This window comes from Alosa pseudoharengus, unplaced genomic scaffold (assembly GCF_046254945.1).
Source record: "Alosa pseudoharengus isolate Yale_2024_CS ecotype anadromous, Long Island Sound unplaced genomic scaffold, YU_APseudo_1.1 YU_APseudo_1.1_scf_12, whole genome shotgun sequence".
Lineage (NCBI taxonomy): Eukaryota > Metazoa > Chordata > Actinopteri > Clupeiformes > Clupeidae > Alosa > Alosa pseudoharengus.
Window position 1 is genome coordinate 32579136 of NW_027468587.1, and position 21345 is coordinate 32600480.

The 21345-nt window shown below is 42.3% G+C and overlaps 1 protein-coding gene across 2 annotated transcripts; it reads right to left on the minus strand.

The window, feature by feature from the left end:
- Nucleotides 1–1298: 1298 nt before the first annotated feature.
- On the minus strand, nucleotides 1299–20981 carry plekhg6 (pleckstrin homology domain containing, family G (with RhoGef domain) member 6). Of its 2 annotated transcripts, none has more exons than XM_076280907.1 (15): nucleotides 20820–20981; nucleotides 18619–18799; nucleotides 15850–15981; nucleotides 15435–15569; nucleotides 14898–14993; nucleotides 14701–14751; nucleotides 11770–11919; nucleotides 11539–11649; nucleotides 7068–7217; nucleotides 6349–6486; nucleotides 5994–6113; nucleotides 5640–5772; nucleotides 5181–5296; nucleotides 3231–4747; nucleotides 1299–2286 (listed from the first exon to the last, which is right to left on the minus strand). In XM_076280907.1, exons 1-15 carry the CDS (start codon nucleotides 20876–20878, stop codon nucleotides 2106–2108), a joined length of 3270 nt encoding a protein of 1089 aa, XP_076137022.1. In that variant the 5' UTR covers nucleotides 20879–20981; the 3' UTR covers nucleotides 1299–2105. The 2 variants fall into 2 exon arrangements, with proteins under 2 accessions (XP_076137022.1, XP_076137021.1); XM_076280906.1 differs by having other exon boundaries at nucleotides 18577–18799.
- Between the last annotated feature and the right edge of the window lie 364 nt (nucleotides 20982–21345).

The window sequence follows — 21345 nt, forward strand, 5'->3', positions numbered from 1 at the left end:
CGCTAAGCACTGCGGTAGCATGTGCCCTTTTGTGTTGATAGAAGAATATAGGCACGCCACCGCGTTCTGGATCATCTGAAAGGGTTTCACGGAAGATCCTTGATTTTATTCAGTTTGTTGTAGACTACTACTTTTTTTTGGTTACTGATACCGGTGGTTGTTTTACAGTCAATTCCATTGTTGTGAGCTTGCTTCCTCATTCAACTGTCGTTTACTATGGTTGTTAAACTTACCATTCAAAAGAGCATTGATATGCATTTTACCAGATCTTCTTCATAGGCAAGGCTCTACAGTGCACCCATTTCACATGTCAATGTAGAAAAAGCGGAAAGTTAGACTAGCCAGCCAAGATGCAAAGATTGAAGAAATTAGTTCTTCTATCCACCGAATTCATTGGATATAGGAGGAACAGGATGAGATTCTGAGAATGCAGTGAGAGAAGGAAAGGTAACCTAACATGCCTTTTAGCCCAGTTGACGTATTGGCTGCAATATGCAAAATATAGCTGTAGCGAACCGGCACAAAAGTACCCTCCCGTAATACTCCCATTTTATTCAAAGGTAGAACGCTACTGACAACTCCAGGCTTCCACGCATGCATGTTTGTTTACACCGAATACAAGCTAAAAGGAAATACAATACGAATACAAGTGCAAAACGAAAGTAGGCCTAACGTTTGCCTACTGCCCCCATCAATGCAGATATTTCAAATAAAAACTAAAAGTATAAAACATATATCCTTGATTAGCCTATGTTGGGTTTTGTGGAAGAGAAAATGGACTGTTTTAGTAGTAGTAGCCTATTAGGCAGTATGCAGTCAGATAGGTCACCATGGGCAATTTGGATTAGCTATAGATGGATTCACAAATAAATAAATTAGCCTACATTTGGCAGGATACTTGATATACAGGCTAAATGCAAATATGGCAATGTATTATATTATTTTACATGAACAAAATGTAGGAAAATAGAACAGACTGAAAATAAAGTAGGCACTGATCTTTAAAATCCTGTTTCCTGTAGCCTAAATGTTGTCAGTCATTTTTAATATTTGCAATTGGTGCACTGGCATGTTAATTGTTAGCTGCAGTATAATGTTAGATTATGTGTAAGTTAAGTACAGAACTGACTGTGCGCCCAAATTTTTGTCTGTGCTCCTACATTTTTTAACTTGGGCGCACAAGTGCTCCTGAAAAAAAATGTTAGTGTAGAGCCCTGTTCATAGGTGTCCTGATATACAGAATACCAACCAATCAGAAAAGAATATTTCTTGTCTCCGGGGGACAAAAATACATAGCCTACATATAGCCTATGAATGACACCAAACAGTCTTTTTTTATTTTGAAAATGATACATCTCCACCATATAGAAAACGGTTACATTGAGTCAAGGATATAAAATAGTCTGCAATCTTTTCTCAGTTCAATTGTCTTTTCAAGGGTAGCCTAATTCTAAGCATAATCCTAAACATAGTGTGTGTGTGTGTGCGTGTGTGTCAGTGTGACTGACTGTGTGCATGAAAGAGAAACAGACAGAGTATGGGAACCACCATTATTAGTATGTTGAAAGGGCAACCATGGTGAAAAATGATGTATTGACATATTCATTCTTACTCATAAGAGTGTTTAATATTCATGTGCAGTTACTGAGCAATATACTCTGAATATTGTATTCTGAAGGTAGGATGACCGTGTAGAGTGTCACCCCTTTAGTTAGAATACACTGCTTTTGTGTAATTCTGTTGCATTAGATATACCAAAAACATGCCAGATATTTAGTGTTTTAATTGATATACACTATTTACGATACATAATTACAAAAATAATATATTTTACTATATATATATACTCAGAATATTTACACAATATTAGTATAAACAAAGAAATTACAGGAAGCTTTACACATTAATAAAAGATGTTTTAAAAAATGAGACAGCTGCAGATACACCCTAAAAGTAACTGAAATGTTTTGTGCTCTGAAATAACACCTTTTTTAGACAAGTCAAATCAAAGATATTTTATACAAACGCTCGACAAATGTGCTGTCTAAGTTTAAACAAACTCTTCTTCGACTTCCCCTTCCTCCTGAACTATGGGGTCCCACCCACTAAACCTCACTACACTGGCTCTCCTCTGGTGGCCCTTTGTGGCTGAAGTTCATGGAAGTTAGTGTTTTCTCTAGCTCGCCCCAGCTCTCGTCATCATTTGGGGACAAGAAATGGGTGATTTCTTCATCGTCAAAGCACCAGCCTGGCCAGTCGACACTAGCCCCATCTGGGTACGCAGGGCTGGAAGAGAGGAAAAACAAAACAAGAGGAAGGGGATGTTCAGTCTATGTTCCGTTGTCATTACAGTTAACTAAAGACAAAACCTCTAGCTGTGTTGAAGGCATGACTATGTTAAATTGGGGTACCACTTAAAGGAGAATTCAAAAACGAATACAATCGGTTTTACCTAGCTTGAGTTACTGCAGCCAACAGCTAGAGCCAGGCAGCTACAGTGCTGTTACACTCTAGGGGCAAGTTCATGAGCCCCCATGTTCATGCCCCCAGAGTGTAGCACTGTTAGCGGTCTGGCAGCTCTAGCTCTAACAGAGAAAGATCACTGGAATTCTCTTTTAAGGAAAAAATAAACCTTTTTGCACTCTCTTTCACTTTCCACTGTCTAGTGAAACCGGTATTGTCAGTGTCATATTGTCACCAGTGGTGGAACAGGCAGACCGATTTGAGAGCCGATTTGAGAGCTATTTCAAGATCATTTCCACTCCTCACAATAATTTCCCTTCATAAATACATGAGAAACTGTAGCCTAACACAGTTTCTATGTTTCCTTTTAACAGACGTACATCCTGTCATTGTCAATACACCGCACATAATGAGATAATATTTACATATCATATTATAATTTCATATAAAGCTTTTGTGTAATGATAACATTGCGAACATGAACATTTCCAAGATTTTTTGACTGATGACTTATGCAGCTCACTTTTCCTTGCCTTTTACATACTGACTTTTGTTTTCCTGATTATTTATGCATGTAACTTTATGCAGTTTACTAGCAATTGACATATGTTACCCTAAAAACTTGCAAATCTTACAGCTCATACTGAGACAAAATTAAGACATTCCCATTATCTTCCTACTAGTTCCATATCATATTCATTCATATAGTACATCAATCATATATTGCAGATCCTATTTATTCATAAAGCTCTATAATGGAGTCCCACCTGCTCTTCCTCTCATCATCACTCCCGTCCACGTTTCCCTCCCGCCACCCATGGGACCTGGCCACTCGAAGCCTTTTGGGGTTCATCTCCTCCTCCTCCGTCTCTCGGTCCCCATCACTGGGCAAGGAAGAAGAGGTTGTGGAGAACGTGGATGAAGGTGAACGATCTGGAGGTGTGGCGGTCTTTTCTTCCTTTCTGCCACCATTTTTTGCTTCCTCCCGCCCCTTCTCGCGCCCTTTGGCACGCTCCAGGAGGCTCTCCAGAGGGGAGTCCTTGAGCTGGAAGCAGCTCGGCGGGGGGGATGGGGCAGGTGGGGGCCTCAAGTGATTCTTGGGAGGCGAGCGGACCAGAGGCCCTTGGAAGATCGCTTCTGGGATGGATGAGCTCCTCTGGGTCTTCAGTGGGGGTTTGTGAGTTTTTTTGTTGGGCACTCTCCTGGGCAGCTCGGGCTCTGAGAAGGTGTTCAGGTCTGGTGACAGTCTGTCCTGCTGGTCCACGATCCAGAGCATGCCTTGGTTCTTTTTGAGGGAGCCCAGCTTGAGCACACGGTGGGAGCCCTCTGCCTGTTTGCCATGCTGACGGTGGCTGCTGTCGGAGTCAGAGTTGGATGAGGAGGTGGTGTTTCGTGGCAGACCTGTCGGAGCTTGACCAGTGTCTGCCGATCCCCGGCGCGATGCCGGAGGCTCGGTATTTGTCTGGTTGTTTATTTGCCGCCTCCTTCGTAGCCGCGGAGACCTCAGTTTGCGCGAAAACCTCCGAGACTCAATCGAAGACTCGTCCTCGCCTGACAGGCTGTACCACGAGTCCCGCCTTGAATGGTTTCCCTCCGACTGGTTTGATTTCTTGGATCTGACTGATTGCTGAGCTGACTCGACTCTGAGGTAAATCGACTGGCCGACAGGTTCAACACTAACGTATTCAGTGATCACTGAGAATGTGCTGGGTGCTGTTTCACTTGATATGATCGCCTCTTCCGTGCATCCACTCAACAGCAAAGTGTGTGGGGTGATTGGCCTATCTGCACTAGCCGTGTCTCTTGAGGATGGGGTGCGGCCGTGCTGAAGTTTGGACGCTGTTTGATGTGACTGACTCCAGGTGACTCTCCTCTCATGAATACCAGGCACAAAAATCTCGGTTGACTCCCACAGCTTGCCTTCACTGTTCTTCCGAGAGCCAGGCTGTGACAGCATACCTTCCCTTGGAGTGCTTCTCACTTGCTGTCCCAGATTGCCATACATTGACTGGCTGCGGAACTCACTTAATTTGCTCCTTTTTCCCTGTAACTCTGCATCTACATTTTCTGCTGATGTAATTTCCTCTGTTAGCTGCTGAGGTGTAATGCTTCCCTCTGACTGGTTCTCCATTGGGTTGACAGCAGCAGTATCCAATGCAGGGTTGACATTGGACTCTGATTGGTCCTGCCGCACCTCTGCCATGGAATCGGACTCGAATGTGTCCATCAGAACAACCTCTGGTCCCACACTCACTCCACTTGCTCTCTGTGTCCTTAAAGAGTCCTGTCAGCAAAAAACAGAGCCACATGTTTGGTTTGATATTGCTACTAATTGTCACATATCCTTTGTAAAATTCACAAGTGTTGGCGTTTCTGTGATTAACATATGCTTCATTCCTCTGACTGTTTTGCTACTTTGTTTGGAACGTTGATAAAGCATTATTAGCCATGGTGATCTCATGCAGGATTTTTACATGGCTAGTTTGTAATGGAGGATCTGATTAGTTACTTAATTTGGATATCATGGGGGTTTTCATATTTTTTATTTTATTTAATGTACCGGTATATATATTTGTATGTAATGTACTGATCAATTGTAAGGTACACAATATCTCCTCCCAACCCCAAGGTTGGGAAACGATGTTGTAAAGGCTGCCTCCAGTTTTTAGTGTGTATATATAGTGTATATGTAACATGCTATAGTGTGCAATGGTCACCTGGGCGCTTTTGATGGCAGAAACCCAAGCAGAGCAGCTCTCAGGGCTGGAGGTGGCGACTGCATACACGCTCACAGCACAGCCCAGATCGCTCACTTCAACCAGGACAAAGGAGTCTACAGAGAGAGAGACAGAGAGAGAAAGAAAGAAAGAGTGGGATGCAGAGGAAAACAAATAGAGTAAGAGAAAAGACAGTGGGAAGCTTTTATCAATGAATTTGTGAAAAGGATGGAAAAACACAATAAGCATCAAGAAACATGTTGATCTGTGTCTACAATGAAAACATTGTGAAGTCTTCCATGTATTCACTCATTAATAGTATGGTAATAGTCTACAGCATCTTAATGTGGAAAGTATACAGCATCTTAATGTAGAAATGTGAGTGAATATATGGAAGACTTCGCAATGTTTTCACAGTTGGCACAGATGATAGATATAGTATTACTAACAGTAACTCACTGCCGTCTTTGAGGGCAGAGCAGCGAGTTCTGTCCAGGGCCAGTGGGGGGCGCACCACTTTCAGTTTCTCTGATTTCCTCTGGCTTTTGGTCACCAGCACCATATCCGAGAAGAGAAGGAGCACTGCTTCAACCTGTACAGGTCAGACACACAGCCCACAACATCAGAAAATTAATTCTTCAGTAAATAATTCATTCAAACAATCAAAAGGCCATAATAATAACAAAATCATTCACTGACATAAATCCACAGGGACACCTGTGCATACATCTTATACAGTCTAATGTGATTGACAGGACATTACATGTATCATATGTGTGGATGCCCCAGAGGACATGGTGTGCTGTTACAAACCTTGCTGTCTTTTCTTCCTCTAATCTTGATGGTGTCCTCCAATAGAAGCTTGCGGATAACTTCAGGGCCCACCCCCCGCACAGGACTCATCAAATCAAACTGGCAGAACTCCCTGACATGCTATGAATGACAGATGCACATTACTCAAAATTGTCAGACATTCCAAGCTGTGCAGTGGTCATATGTCTTAGATGCTCTTTCCTGTACATGAGTAAAGCCTAGTCGCAGACTGAAAGATTTTTTCAAAAGAGATAAATAGACATTGTGTTTTAGTCAAGGACTAGCCTTAATCCATCTAAGGGAAATCGTTAAATCCCTAAATGTTTTCCATGTTTTGTTTGTTCCGCTGAATTACCTTGTCAATTTCTTCACTCATTCCTTTCATCACGTCGTAGCCCTCTATTCTCTGGGCACACTGAAACAAGGCAAGCTCCTCGTCCCTCTGCACCAGGTGATTGTTGATGTTGTCCACAAAGTTGTTTACGCTGGACAGCTACAACAAGGGAGTCAGGAGATATTGACAGTCTTTTACACATACCACCTCTGATGCTTGCAGAGCTGCTGTAACTCACAGAAGCTGCATGGAGCTCTAGTTCAGAAATTATGACAATTTGTTGGCATATGTTTCCACATAAGGTGTCCATGATTTCCTCTTAAAACTTCATGGGGATCATATAAAGGTCATGTTGATGCTAGAGGCTGTGTCTTTGTCAATCCCAGTGGGAATCAGCATCTGTTGGCCAGTGGAACATTTTATAGTTCTATCTGCCAATTACTGGCCCTATGGTCAGTGTTGGCAAACAAGTCCAGGGCCGAATTCTATTCCCAGTACACCCTCGGTACAGACCCCTGTTCTCCAGACTGGCTTGTGTGACCCAATCAATTTTCCAAGGAAAATCTCCTTGTCTGATCACTAAATCAGTCACAGAAATGGGGAGTGGAATCTTCCTTTCACTGAAAACTGTCTGTTTCACCAGACTTTATCAAACAGTACTGCATCACTGAAAGAGTACTAAATGAATAGTCATATAAAATATCTAATATAGGAACATTAGCGCTGGGCCTAAGCCTTACCATCCTCTTGAGGGAGTCCTGGGTCTCGGAGTCCTCTGTGCTCTTCAAGACGGCTTTGAGAAGCAGAGGGTACTTGGTAATCCTCTGGTGAGGTTTCGCCTGCATGTCGCCCAATCGCATACGAGAACACTGCGGGTGCGTCTCCACCCACTTTATGGAGAGAGAAAAGTTAAGGTAAGGTACACGTTTCTGATGTAGTTACAAGGTTTCTTCTGAGGAAAGGGGCCTTCAGATTAGGGAGACCAGACATCCCCGGTTTCCGGGGACAGTCCCCGTTTTCGGTGACCTGTCTCCAGAAATGTCCCAAAATTGGAATAAAAAAAGAAAGCGCAGACTAAACATATAATTGCGCATCCTACACGCACTGGTTCAAGCCAGCCAGAGCAAGTGCTCAACTCAGAGCTCAGAGATGTTCTAGAATGTCCATATTTCTGATATCCCTCATTTTGATTGGTGGAATAGCAGCACAGTAGAATCTTTGCCCTTTGCGAGAGAGCACGGTCTTCATTTATCCATCCATTCATTCATTTATTCAGCATTCATTCAACCAGCTAGCTCTGATGAGTATGTGTAGTGCACAATATATATCATTGGATAGATGAACCAAAGGTGTATTGTTTATTATTTATGTTATATATTATCTAACGTTTAACCTATATTTATGATTACCACCAATGGCACCACTGTGCTCTGAAAGTGAAACCCTTTATTTCCAGTGCCTTCAGACACACAACACACAACAGTTTGTTGTTGTGTCTAGCAAGTGTACTGTGGTATAATTGAATTTTGGCTATGTTGCTACTTTTTATTTGTTAAATGCAATAAGACACATACAGTTGTGTTCAAATAGATAGCAGTGTGTTAAAAAAGTGAATAAAGTAGGGCAGGGCAGGGCTGGTTCTAACCTAGGCTACTATACTGTATTTGGGTGGGCTGGTAGAAATTTTGGGTGGGCAACATAGCAAAGCGGTGAAATTGGATCAAAACTAAGCAGTCAAATTGGATCAAAACTAACCACAAAACAAGCACAAAACAATCAGTACTACCAAAGTCCTTTTAGGCAAGTCCCTCCACTCGGCGGCCATATACCAACGTTTTATGGGCACTCATCGGGCACAGTCTTTGGGTCGAACTGCGCGTGCGCAAGGCTTCACGACACCAATCTTGCTCCAGCGGCGAGATCACAACACATGATTGGCACGATGTCTTCACAACACACCATATGATTGGCTCAATGTATTCACATGTCGACGTTTTGCCGAGGAAGGGGTGGGATATGTGTAGACAACGGCCATATTGGCGTGACAAACTAGCCCCATGCATTTCTATGGAGTATTTTCTGAGTGCTGTGTCTCCACATTAGAAAGTCTCTGGTACTACCCAGCTTCCCACTGCACAAAGAGATGTATTTTGGACATCCAATTTTAGGTGCAGACTGTAATGCCAGACGACGTCTTTTTCAGTATTGACATCCACAGAACCTCTGTATAACGTCCAAAAAAGGTTACCTAGTCCTATTGACGTCCAAATGGGGTCATGGTTAGATGTCCAAATAACGGACCAAGTTTGCATGTCGTGCAGTTGTCCAGAATTGGTCTTGGACCGACGGACGAAGACATGATCTGCATGTCCATCAGACATCTAATGACGTCTAATGTATAGTGGGTTGAGGTGCTGCAGCCAACAGCCAGGGATAGGCAGTATGTCTGATACATGTATTTAAAATACTAAATAGTATGTTGTCATTTATATTTTATTTATTTGGGGAAAAATGGCATCATATTTTGTATCAAAATACTTTACAGGTGTGTATTTTTGTAGTTTAAAAATACTGCTAAATATTTTTTGTAAAACCAATTAACTACTTTTGGTGATGTGATTATAAAAGTGCAAAACAATGAATGCAGGACTGATGCTGATTTGTAATTTGCCCAGAGTTGTTGTGATCAGTATATGTAGGTTGCTCTTGAGCAAGGTAGCACAAATTATTTTCAGGTTTTTTTCTCGTACTGACAGCACTCAGTGACTTTGAGAAACAGAGATCTATGTGAGAACTGGCCAGAATTTCAGGAGGGGATTTACCTAACACACATACATAAGTCTACTGCACAGCTACCCGCTAGCTACCATTACACTCAACACCAACTCATCTACATCTACATGGGTTTGAGACTGCACATATGCACAACTAAACTTTTTTTTTTTTTTAAACGTTGACTTCTTGACTTTGTTTGGGTGGGCTCAGCCCACCCATGGCCCCCGCCTAGGGCTGGCCCTGATGCAGGGTACTGTCAAGCAGTGAAGTGATATAGTAGCCAATGTTTAAGTCACCTAGCTGAGTTAGACAGAAGACGAGCCCTACTTGCTCTGTTAAGGTATTTCTGTCCCTCCCAAACTGTGTTAAAATGGTGTGTTTAACAGCATCCCTGGACCCTCATAGGCCAATATGATCCAGAGTATTAGTCAAAATAGTAATAATAACAATATAAATAGAATATTAAATATCAATAATACAAAAATAAGCAAATACCATAAATATACAAATAATTACTCTAAGAATTAATGAATTTATTAATTAATTATCATTAAGAATCAAAGATCGAAAACTATCACAGAAACGCAGAACACTAGGCAACTCATGGCATAGAATACACGCATTAAGTGGACTGTCTGCAGGGAATGTGTCTGACCAGTTATGGTGGGTGTGGGCAGCCTGGGCCAAAAATGCCAGGGCCGATTTTTTTGTCCCAGTCCAGCCCTGGGTATGGGGATGTTTCTCATAATAAGGTGTTAGACCTGTTTATCGTATATCAGCGGTCATTGATCAGTCTGAATACATCAACATATCCCAACTTGCTACAGGGACTTAGTACCTGATTGTGAGGACACACAGGGAAGTTGGCATCATATGGCCTCTATAGGGGACGCTGCAATACAGGAAGTGAGCTCATATCTCAGCAACACTTTGATGTCCGAAGGCCAAACTTGGTACAGGGACTTGGTACCTGATCGTGAGGACACGCAGGGAAGTTAGCAGGGACACTACTATATTTTTCTACAGACTAATACGGTATTCCTTTTTTTACTTCCTATCAAAAATAATGCAGACTTGATAAATCATTTGTTGGAACTGAATATGGAATGTTTCCGTTATATTTAAAATGTGGAAATAAAAACTACTATACAATGATTTTGCACTTTATTCAAATTTTTTAACACATTCCTCTTTATTTGAACACAATTGTAATATCAGTTTGAGCTCATGACACTCCAGTCCTGTCCATACATTAGAGCTTCAGGGCCTCAAGTGTTTCAGACCTCTCAGAAATCTAATCCTAGAATACATTAATAAATGCATGAGAGCTGGTTAAGGACAACTGAGCAGCTGTTTCACTGTTCTTTCAGAGACCATGATGATGCAATAACATGGAGGTATCTGAATTCTAATGTTTGTATGGTTTGGTGGTTTCACAAACAGTGAGTAAGATGTTAACCACGAGACCCTCAAGCCCCTCTTTAAAACCATGGTGAGGTGGGGGGTGGTAAATGTAATCATAGAAGCAGCGTCACTTATAAACTATAACGAAGACAAAGAACAGGGCAAGAAAAGCACACACTTTACCCACCACCTACACTCGGCCACAGCTAAAACCACAACGACAACAAGTTCACCAAATCCAGGTTGTACGAGGTGGGTGTGGTTGGCAAGTCATTCTGATCCTCACAGCAGTGGGATGCTGGACAGCAATGGAGGCCACTGAGTGCTGAGTAACGTATTGCCACTCATGTCATGAAACTGCGAAATGTCAGTTTTGACCCCAAAAGAAAATCTCCCTTCTTAAACACCTCCCATTTCGTGTAAAGCTACTTGTAGGAGTTTCTATTCAACTGATCAACTGCCAGTCTGTTTTATTCCCATGGTCATGCAACATGTGTGCATTTAAAATAACAACAAAATAATCCAGTGCACAGAAACACATTGCTTTTACAAAGAACTCTGCAAAGTGTATTTTCTTGCCAAACCAATTTGGCTGCTGCTATCAATTGACTGATTTGGCCGCTGCTGCTACATGTATCTTAAAGGCGCTCTAAGCGATGTTGGGTAACATCACTTCTGGTGACGTTCAAACAAAACAGAGAACGAGCTCGCTACTCCCTCCCCCTCCCTCCCATGCAATTGAAACTCTCCTAAACGCGCATCTCGTCAGTGATTGGCTGGAACAGTTTGTTATGTTTTTATGGGCCAGGTTGGACCAAGTTGTTTTTGTTGCCATTTTTGGAGCCTGGGCTGTCCACATAGACCGTGCTTTTTTAAAACGTATTCAGAGCACAGGCAGCTAGCGTATGGTGAGGTGATGTTTGCAGTATGTGACAAAAAATGTTTTAGCCTAGAAACCATGTGAAATTGCTTAGAGCAGCTTTAACAGAGACATTCATATTTGATTATACTGTAAATAAACATTTGTTTTACCGCTAGGAATGCGTTGAAGTGGGGGTTGGACTCCATCTGTCTTCTTGTGAAATCCACTGCCTTCTCCTCTTCCAAACAGTACTCAAAATAAGACGGGAAACGCTCTGGAAACTGGCAATTTGACAATTTGTTGCAAAACCAGACTTGGAAAAAAATAGACTGAAAAAAATGTGTGTGTGTGTGTTTTTTTTTGTTTTTTTTTAAACTGGCATTCTTCAGACATGGGCATACCTGTAAACAGCCAGGCTCCAACATTAGGGGGTCAAATGGACGCCCTTCCTTTCGAGCCATCTGCAACATGGGGCACATCACATCCTGCCAAAAACGTTGATGAGCTTCAAGAATGGATGGAAGGTTCGAGAACAGTTTTTCTGAGGTGACCTGAGAAAAAAAAGTTTATAGATGAAGTCAATGCTCTAGGCAGAAGCCCAACACCTACAGTACTCACATACTGCTTATTTTCCATCTTTCTGACAGATGTGTGCAGTGTATGAGCCAGATTAATTTTTACCTGCAGAATCACAAACCAGAAAGATCAAAGGATGACAGGGAAAAAAACAGAGAATGCAAACGGAAATAAGGGCTTGTGACATTGTGACACAGTGGGGGAAATAAGTATTGAACGCGTCAACATTCTTTTCAGAGTATACTCCCAGTGAGGTTATTCACATGAAATTTTCACCAGACATTAGTATTAAAGGACAATTCCGGCGCAAAATGAACCTAGGGGTTAATAACACGTGTACCGAGTTCGACCGTTCGCTGGGATTTGTTTTCATGCTAGTCGAATGTGACCAGTTTTATTGCAAACCGCTTATTAGCGTTTAACGCTAGCCTTCGGGGCACACGTACAGTAGAAAGAAATCGCTATTTCTATACCACTAACAAGGCTCAAAATAGCACCACACTTACACAGTAGCATAATGAGGGTCTCTACATGTAAACCGAAGCATTGAGAACTTTGTAAGTGTACAGGCAGTTTATTAAAAAGAAACACATTACCGTTCATGTCTGGTTCACATACAGGCAGGCGCCTTGGTTAAACAGAACTCTGGGATGTGAATCTTGGGTGAAACGTTGTTGCAGAAGGACTGTGCAAAAGAGAAGCACTGAACGCAACAGGAGACATAAGAGATGGCAGGTTATTTGAACGAATTTGAAGACATCGAGGATGAACCCTTATTGGACGTCCTTATCTTTTCGAGTCGGAATATACCAAGGAAGAGCTGCGGGAGCTCCGTGAAAGGGCTATAAGAGAGAGAGCTAGAAGCTACCTGTAGTCAATGCCACACAGGCGGCAGCGATCCATACCAGAGGGACCAGGACATCCACTAAGTAAGTACACTATACAAGTTATGTTACATTGGAGCTATTATTTCTGATAGGCCTATATTGAGCAAATTACGTTTGATTTTAGTTCACATCGCCTGCCTGTATATGTGAACCAGACGTGAACGGTAATGTGTTTCTTTTTAATAAACTGCCTGTACACTTACAAAGTTCTCAATGCTTCGGTTTACATGTAGAGACCCTCATTATGCTACTGTGTAAGTGTGGTGCTATTTTGAGCCTTGTTAGTGGTATAGAAATAGCGATTTCTTTCTACTGTACGTGTGCCCCGAAGGCTAGCGTTAAACGCTAATAAGCGGTTTGCAATAAAACTGGTCACATTCGACTAGCATGAAAACAAATCCCAGCGAACGATCGAACTCGGTACACATGTGTTATTAACCCCTAGGTTCATTTTGCGCCGGAATTGTCCTTTAACTCAGGTAATACGTAATACACACATACAAATATATGTATATGACACAGGAAAAAGTATTGAACACGCCTACTGAAATTTCTTAAATACTTTGTGGAAAAGCCTTTGTTTGTAATGACAGCTTCAAGATATTTCCTGTATGACAAAACTTATCAGTCACAGTATTCTCTAAAACCAATTGAGAGTTTCCTTTCCTGTATGCTTTGGATCGTTGTCCTGTTGAAAGGGCTACCCACGTCTCATCCTCATCATCCTGGTGGATGGCAATATTCTCTTAGATAAAATGGCTCCATTCATCATTTCTTTAACTGTATGAAGTCTGCCAGTACTATGAGATGAAAAACAGCCCCACACCATGATGCCTCCACCTAAAAACCTCACTGTTGGTATGGAATTTTTAGGGTGATGTACTGTGCCATTTCATTGATTTGCACAGATAGGAGGGAGAATTACTCTCTAACTACTTACCGATTACAGCTCATTCCTTGCCTTGACTAATTGCCCTTTTATGCTTTTATGTACTATTACCTTGTATATTTTATGTTTTCTTTATTCTTTTATTCTTTACTTTTTAAACTATTCTCTGACTATTGCCTTTCTATGCTTGTATTACAGTAGCTATTCCTGTTTGTTTTTATTTATGTAAAGCACATTGAATGACCTGTATGAAATGCGCTATATAAATAAAGTTGACGACTTGGTGTACTGTTTTTTCTTTGTTTGAATTTGTTATATGTGTGGATTACCTGAGTTAATACGTCTGGTGAAAATGTCATGCAAATTTCCTCATTGGAAGTATACTTACTGAAAAAAATGTTGACGCGTTCAATACTTACAGTACTTCCCCCGCTGCAGGCTGGTATTCAGCTACCTTTAGCAGTTCATATGACAGAAACTTTAGTGGCTAAGTTGTCTAAATAGTAAGCCATTAAATGGGAACGGAATGCATATACATCAGTTACTACGGAGCCATTATGATGAAGGCCTTTTTTCATACTTTTGCATCGGAATGAAAGTATTGTGAGGGAACACAAATAGCTCTACTCAAACTGATCCGTAAGAAGTCCCAGAGGCTACACACTGCAGTAGGCTGTTTTCATAGTATATAGTTCCACGCTTGATGGTCTTTTGGGCCCCCACCGTCGACTTCAAGGCACCCTAACCATAACCCTTGCCTAACCCTAACCCTAGTGCCTTTCCAGGCAGTGCTGCCCTGAAGTCGACAGTGAGGGCCCAAAAGACATATATCTAGCTCAACTGAGTAGAAGGGGCAACACAAGCTTATGATCAACATGTGAGGACACAAAAAAATCTGCAAGTCTCCTGCCACTTTGAGTTCTAGGCAATCCCTTCCCAGGGCTGCTCCTGAGTGCAATTGGAAGAACTGATGTACTTACCTCCAGCAGGTACCCATGCTGGTGCAGGTTAGACAGTGCAGCCATCACCAGCTAGAGGAGACCAAAATTCATGTATTAGAAACAAAGAGAAGAGCAGCCATCAAACACAAATGTTGATAAGTCATAACATTAACAGTGGCATAAAACATGGCATTAAAGATATACACGATATAAAGCCTGTGAGAATGAAACCGTACGTCAGTGACGATGATCATCTTGTTGATGTAAGTGAGCTCAGTGTGGAGGAACTCCCACAGTGCCTCCTGCTGGTGACGTTGTGTCTTTGACATCATCTTAACAGAACAGAACATTTACAGGAACTTAGTCACTTAGTCAGGCCCTAATACTTGAAGTAGTACTTCTCTCACATGTTAAGAAAATATGTTTCATGGCCCTTGGGCCTATACATCATGAGGTGAGTAAGACATTTATAATTATAATTATAATATAATTATGGACACTTAATAATTATAATAATTATTTACTATATACCTAAATGAAAACAATTCACAAGAATCACTGCGATACAAATACATAAAAGAGGACACTGGATATGGAATGTGCTTGTACGGATTAAAATGAAAGAAAAATAAAGCAGATCAGTGACCTTTCTTTGCAAGAAAGTAGTAAACATATTTAGAACAATTTCCCCTTTCTTCGCATCCAGTTCCCTCTTTTTGTTCTTTTCTGTTCCCTGCTCCTCTTCCCCATTTCTTTGCGGTGGAGTGTGTTACCCAGTGAGAATGCACTAGCTTGGTCCAGCTCTCCTGCAGTGTGTGGACCTCCCCTTCCTCTGCCCATTTCCAAGTTAGATCCACGGGTACTGCGTAGGTCTCAAGAGCCTGTTTCAACCCCTCCAGAGACCCACCCTGGAGAATGTATTGTGGAGAGCATAACCACCAATTCAGTTGTTTATTTGTATAAAGTGTACATTGCTTCAAGTTTAATTTGTTTGTTTACATAAAAGTGTACTTCAAGTTGGAATTTTTGCACTTACTTAAAAGTGTACATTGCTTCTACCCAAAATGTTAAACTTATATGGAAACCCAAAGCTCCAAAACAAAAGTCCATGACAGAGATGAAAGCTAAAACACACACACACACACACACACACACATACATGATATCTACTTTCAGCACATACAGTACCTCCGTGACTGGAGTCTTGTCAGATGTTCCTTGTGCGAAAAGGCCCTGAATGAGCGGGGTTCTGGATTTTACAGCGACAGCTGAGGCCTTGCTTACTGTTCCAAAATCCACAATCCTCTGCCTCTGTTTCTTCTGTGCAGGGGGCAAAATGTGGAAGCGCAAATGTGTCAGAAATCACTAGTAACTATGTAAAAACTTTACAGAAATTACAAAATACAAAATGGGTATGTGTCACATTTACATTAATACATTTATTTGTCATTTAGCAGAGTGACATGCAGTGAACTAATAACAGGAACCATTCTCTTAGACTTAGAACAACCCAGGGTACATGACAATAAAACTTGAACTTATTATTAAGTTTGGCTGGCTAAGCTTAGCTCAAGTATAGGATGAACAAAAGCTTCCCTTATGAGTATGCAGTCATTTAAACATGAAACCAAGGTATACACTTCTGAGGGATAATTTTGACTATCTGACTCCTTTACTCATTGTCATCACACTGCATGAAAGTTCTGGAAAGATTGGTGCTGGCACACCTCAGACCTCAGGTGACCACCTCAATGGACCCACTGCAATTTGCCTACCAACGTGAGGTTGGTGTTGAAGATACCATCATCTACCTGCTTCAGCGAGCGACTTCTCCAGTGCCTTCAACACCATACAACCTGTATTGCTAAGAGAGGAGCTACAAACGATGCAGGTGGAGACATCCATAACATCATCGATTGTTGATTACCTGACGGAAAAGACCACAGTTTGTACGGATGGGAGGATGTGTGTCTGAGAAGGTGGTTAGCAGCACAGGAGCACCACAGGGGGCTGTACTCTCTCCTTTCCTCTTCACATTATACACCTCGGACTTTCAGTACAACTCTGCAACCTGTCATCTGCAGAAATACTCTAATGACTCTGCAGTTGTGGGGTGTGTGAAGGATGGGGAGGAGATTGAGTATAGAGAACTGGTGAACAGCTTTGTGGCATGGTGTGGAAACAACCACCTATTCTTAAATGTGGCCAGGACCAAAGAGATGACAGTGGACTTTAGGAGGGCTAGGACAAAGTTAAAAACTGTCTCCATCATGGGGAAAGAGGTGGAGGTAGTGGAAAACTGCAAATATCTGGGTGTACATCTAGATAACAAACTGGACTGCAAGTGCAACACTGAGGCTGTATACAGGAAGGGACAGAGCAGACTATACTTCTTGAGAAAGCTTAGATCTTTTAATGTTAGTGCAGCAGGATATTGAACATGGTTTACCAGTCTGCTGTTTCTAGTACCATTTTCTTTGCAGCCATCTGCTGCGGCACCAGTATCAGGGCAAATGACACCAAAAAACAAGTTGATTAAAAGAGCTGGCTCTGGAAGTAGGCTATACACTTGAACCCCTAGAGTTAGTTGTTGAGAGAAGGATGTTGCAAAAGCTCCTTAACATTATGGACAACACCTCACATCCACTGAACGAACTACTGGTCAGACAACAGAGTGTTTTCAGCTGGAGGTTGCTCCAACTTCGCTGTAACAAGGACCGTTATAGGAAATCATTCCTGCCCACTGCCATAACTATTTACAACAACTCCCCTTTGTGCTGTGAGAGAAAAATCTTATGCTGAGAGACAATGCAGTTTACAACCTATTTAACTATATCCATTTGTATTTATTTATTTATTTATTTATTTTTTTAACTTGTATGTATGTATGTATATATGTGTAATATATGTTTATATTATTAATTGCTGCTGTAACACCATAATTTTCCTTTAGGGATGAATAAAGTAATCTATCTATCTATTTAAAAAAACCTCTTTGGCATGCTTGTTTAGCCTGGTTAGCACCAGACCTTATCTCAATTGAAATTGAGATTGTGTCTGGACAAGATTCATTCACCTCCCATTTCCAAGGGGCGTCACCAACGGACACACATCAAAATGCCTCTGGATGCAATTGGATAGACCTAAAACCAATCAGAGCAATGAAGGAGATGACCCTTACAGAAATTTCAGGTTTCTGGTGAACAGTTGCCGCAAATTTGCGGCAAGGTCATTTTTTCACATGCAAATAAATTTTCTGGCAAACAATTGCGGTTAACCTTTGGCAATGTTACAGCAAATTTGTAGCAATGTCATGTAAATTAGGTTTGTCACCAGAAGTTCACTGGAAGTTTGCCATTATTGGCTTAGTGAACTTGAATTTCCCCTTGGGGATCAATAAAGTATCTATCTATCTATCTATCTATCTATCTATCTATCTATCTATCTATCTATCTATCTAGTGTGGTGGCAAATCACTGGTGAACACATTTGCCACTAGTGGCAAACTTCTTTGCTAGAAGTTTGTCTCTAGCAGCCAACACTGGCAAACTTCTTGTAATATTTTCTAGTGTACTCATTTGTTTCCCACAAATCACCCACAAGTAAATCTGCTGCAAACATTTCATTTTTGTAAGGGGACATATGCAGAGCAGCAGGGAAAAAAAACAAAACTCAAAAACTGCTTCCGTGCCATCAATGTTAAGCCCTCCCGGAACATTGGAAATGGGGGTGAATGGCCTCTTTGCTAGATGGACCTGCAGAGCAAATTCAAGGTTTGTCTGGGTTCTCCCAGGCTAATGCTTGTTCAATTTAAATCACAAATTAACACATTTCCCTGGGCATCGGTTTGTTTTGGTTTGTTTTCTTCATACAGGCAGTCAATACTAAGTAGATACTAATTGAACATGATTGCACCTGAGGGCCGACTGTGTTGGATCGGTGCTTGTGTGGCGCCACCTGGTAATTGAGTACATCTGCAGCTGGCACAGTGCTATCTAGGACGTTCTCCACTTCAGCATCTCTCTCTTCCTCCTTTGGCGTCTCTGCCCGGGCATCTTTCCTCTGGTTATTGGAGTCCATATCCTCCAGGGGAACGACATCACTTCCTGTATTTTGGTTAGGTGCCTTGGAGGGATGGCTGTTGTGATTTATTGTGAGAAACGCATTGAGACTGTTAGAACGCCCCCACAGAGCTCACAGAGATTACCTTAGCTTACCTAAGGGAAACATACCTGAGGCCTACGAAGCACCAAACACACAAACACACACACAGAGTTTGAGGTAGAACCAGTCTACAACAGGACATTGAAGGCCAGAAAAGACCCAAATACATTTACATTTACATGTATTAATTTGGCAGGCACGTTTATCCAAAGCGACTTACAGCAATAGAATAACATTTAAGCATTTGAACATTTAAGCTACAGAACTACAGCTATAGCAATAGAATATAATTTAAGGTACAGTGCAGAGCCTGATGATTTTTCTCTACGAAACCCTCCCCTCGCTCGGTCTGAAACTCTTTTCCTTTTCTTTGCGTCTTCCGTCAAGGGTTTTCGCTGCTTCTTCGCCGGCTCTGCCATTATACACACGTTTGCAACAATCTCTAGCCTGCCTCTGTGCTGTAAACTGATCCTGCTTCGGTCGGTGGGTAGGATACACCGAACTTGCAAGTGGGATATTCTTCCTACAGGCAGTAGGGGCGGGCGAGAGAGCCTTCATTCGCCCCGTAATGAGTCATTTAACCATATACCGACTTACGAAGATGATTAATTAACACGAAAATGTTGCCTGGTGTCCCTTTAACTAGGAAATACCATTATTAAGTACTGGTCAAAGTATGGTAGGAGGAGAAGTAGTAGAAGAGGAGAGAGAGGAGAGAAGAGAGGGAAGTGGAGAGGTGGGGAAGAGGGGAGAGAGGGAAGAGGATGGTAGGTGCGTATCAGGTGTGTGAGGTTGTCAGAAGTGCTAGGAGAGGAGGTATCCTTGGAAGAGTTGTGTTTTCAAGATCTTTTTGAAGATAAAGAGGGATGACCCTGCTCTGATGGGACTTGGCAGATTATTCCACCATTGGGGGACCACAGATGAAAAAAGTCTGGATTGCCGTAAGTGTGGTGGCGGCAGTGCCAGCCAGAGTTCCTGGGAGGAGCGCAGCAGCCGAGGGGTAACATAAGCCTTTATGAGAGCACTTCAGTAAGTGGGTGCAGACCCAGCAGTCACTTGATATGCAAGCATTAGTGACCTGAGGGCGGCTAAGGGAAGCCAATGGAGCTCAAATACCAGAGCTTCAGCCGGAACAGAAACCTCGATGTGGGGGAGAAAATCAAAGTAGCCTGATGCCTGAAGTTGTCAAACTTTTAAAAACATCCTGTGAAAGTAAAGGACAGGCTACATGTCTGCTGACACAGGATTAGATCGCAGTGATCACACACATTTCTCAGGTCACAACAGCCCTCCACCAAGCTTTCTTTCCGTCTTCACTCAGTCGTTTACACCGTTCATAAACCATCAGCAAGGCTCCAGTTTCTGTAGCTCACATTCACAGCCTTGGTTTCTGTGACTGAGGATTGGGAAACACATGAGTATGCATCTGCAGTTTGTGATTCATCACTTAAAGGTCTCGATGAACCATCTGTTTTTGATTGGGGCTGCCCACTTCGTCGGAAAAAAAGGCCTTCAAAACTTTCAGAAGTAATAAACACAGAAAGAAAGAAAGAAAGAAAGAAAGAAATGGAAATAGACAGAAATGAGGTGATTACTCAACAGTTGAGGTAGAACACAGATGTGAGCAGACAGGAGTGACGTAGAGGTATTACACCCCCGGCGTCTGTGGCACTTGCGTGGCAAACATCAACACCGTAGGCCAGCACCTGATATGAAACCCTAACACACCGAACACACAGGAGACCTTCACTACCTGAGTCAAAGAGAGACTCCATGAGGTCAACACACCCCTTTTTGTCTGTACCCCAAACAGAAGCGCGGACCTAAAACATCAAACTCAATGCTCCCTAACTGCCAAGACACCAAGACAGATCTGTTAAGTAGACCTCGGAGTGAGAGAGAGAGAGAGAGAAAGAGAGAGAATGAATGGACCTACACAAACCCCTATTCCCATTCTCCTAGCTGTAGTCTGTGTACGAGAAGCTGTAGATTACCTGTTTTTCGCCGTCTCCATGTCTCTCAGGCGATCATCTTTATTCCCTGTGTGAGTCATTTCTCTGTCCCTGTCCCTGTACCTGGCTTCCTGAATCTCACCTCATTAACCAGTCCCTCCCTCCACTTGTCTTCTCTCCTCTCCCTTTCTCTGCCAACTGGCCCGACTAGACCGACAGGCTTCGGGGAGGCTTGACTTGTCTGGCCTCACCTTGGCAGTTGCTCATTAGCCAGCCTAAAGAGGGTTTGTCTAAGTGAGGCGATGAGGAGTCCATGGTTTGCTCAGTCACTTGGGACACGTCCAACTATGCTGAGAATCTCAGCAAATCTCACCAGTGAGGTGCTAATGGTTTTCGTCAGGCGTGACAAGGACAGCCTATAGGGTGAAGTGGCAGGACCTCAGATTCGGATCAGCATCCAGAGAGGACCCAGGCCGGAATCGGGTCAAGGATATGCTCTGTAAAAAGTCACAAAACAAGGAAGCTGAGGACCAGGCCAAGCTCTGGTGGTGAGGCACAACCCCTGATG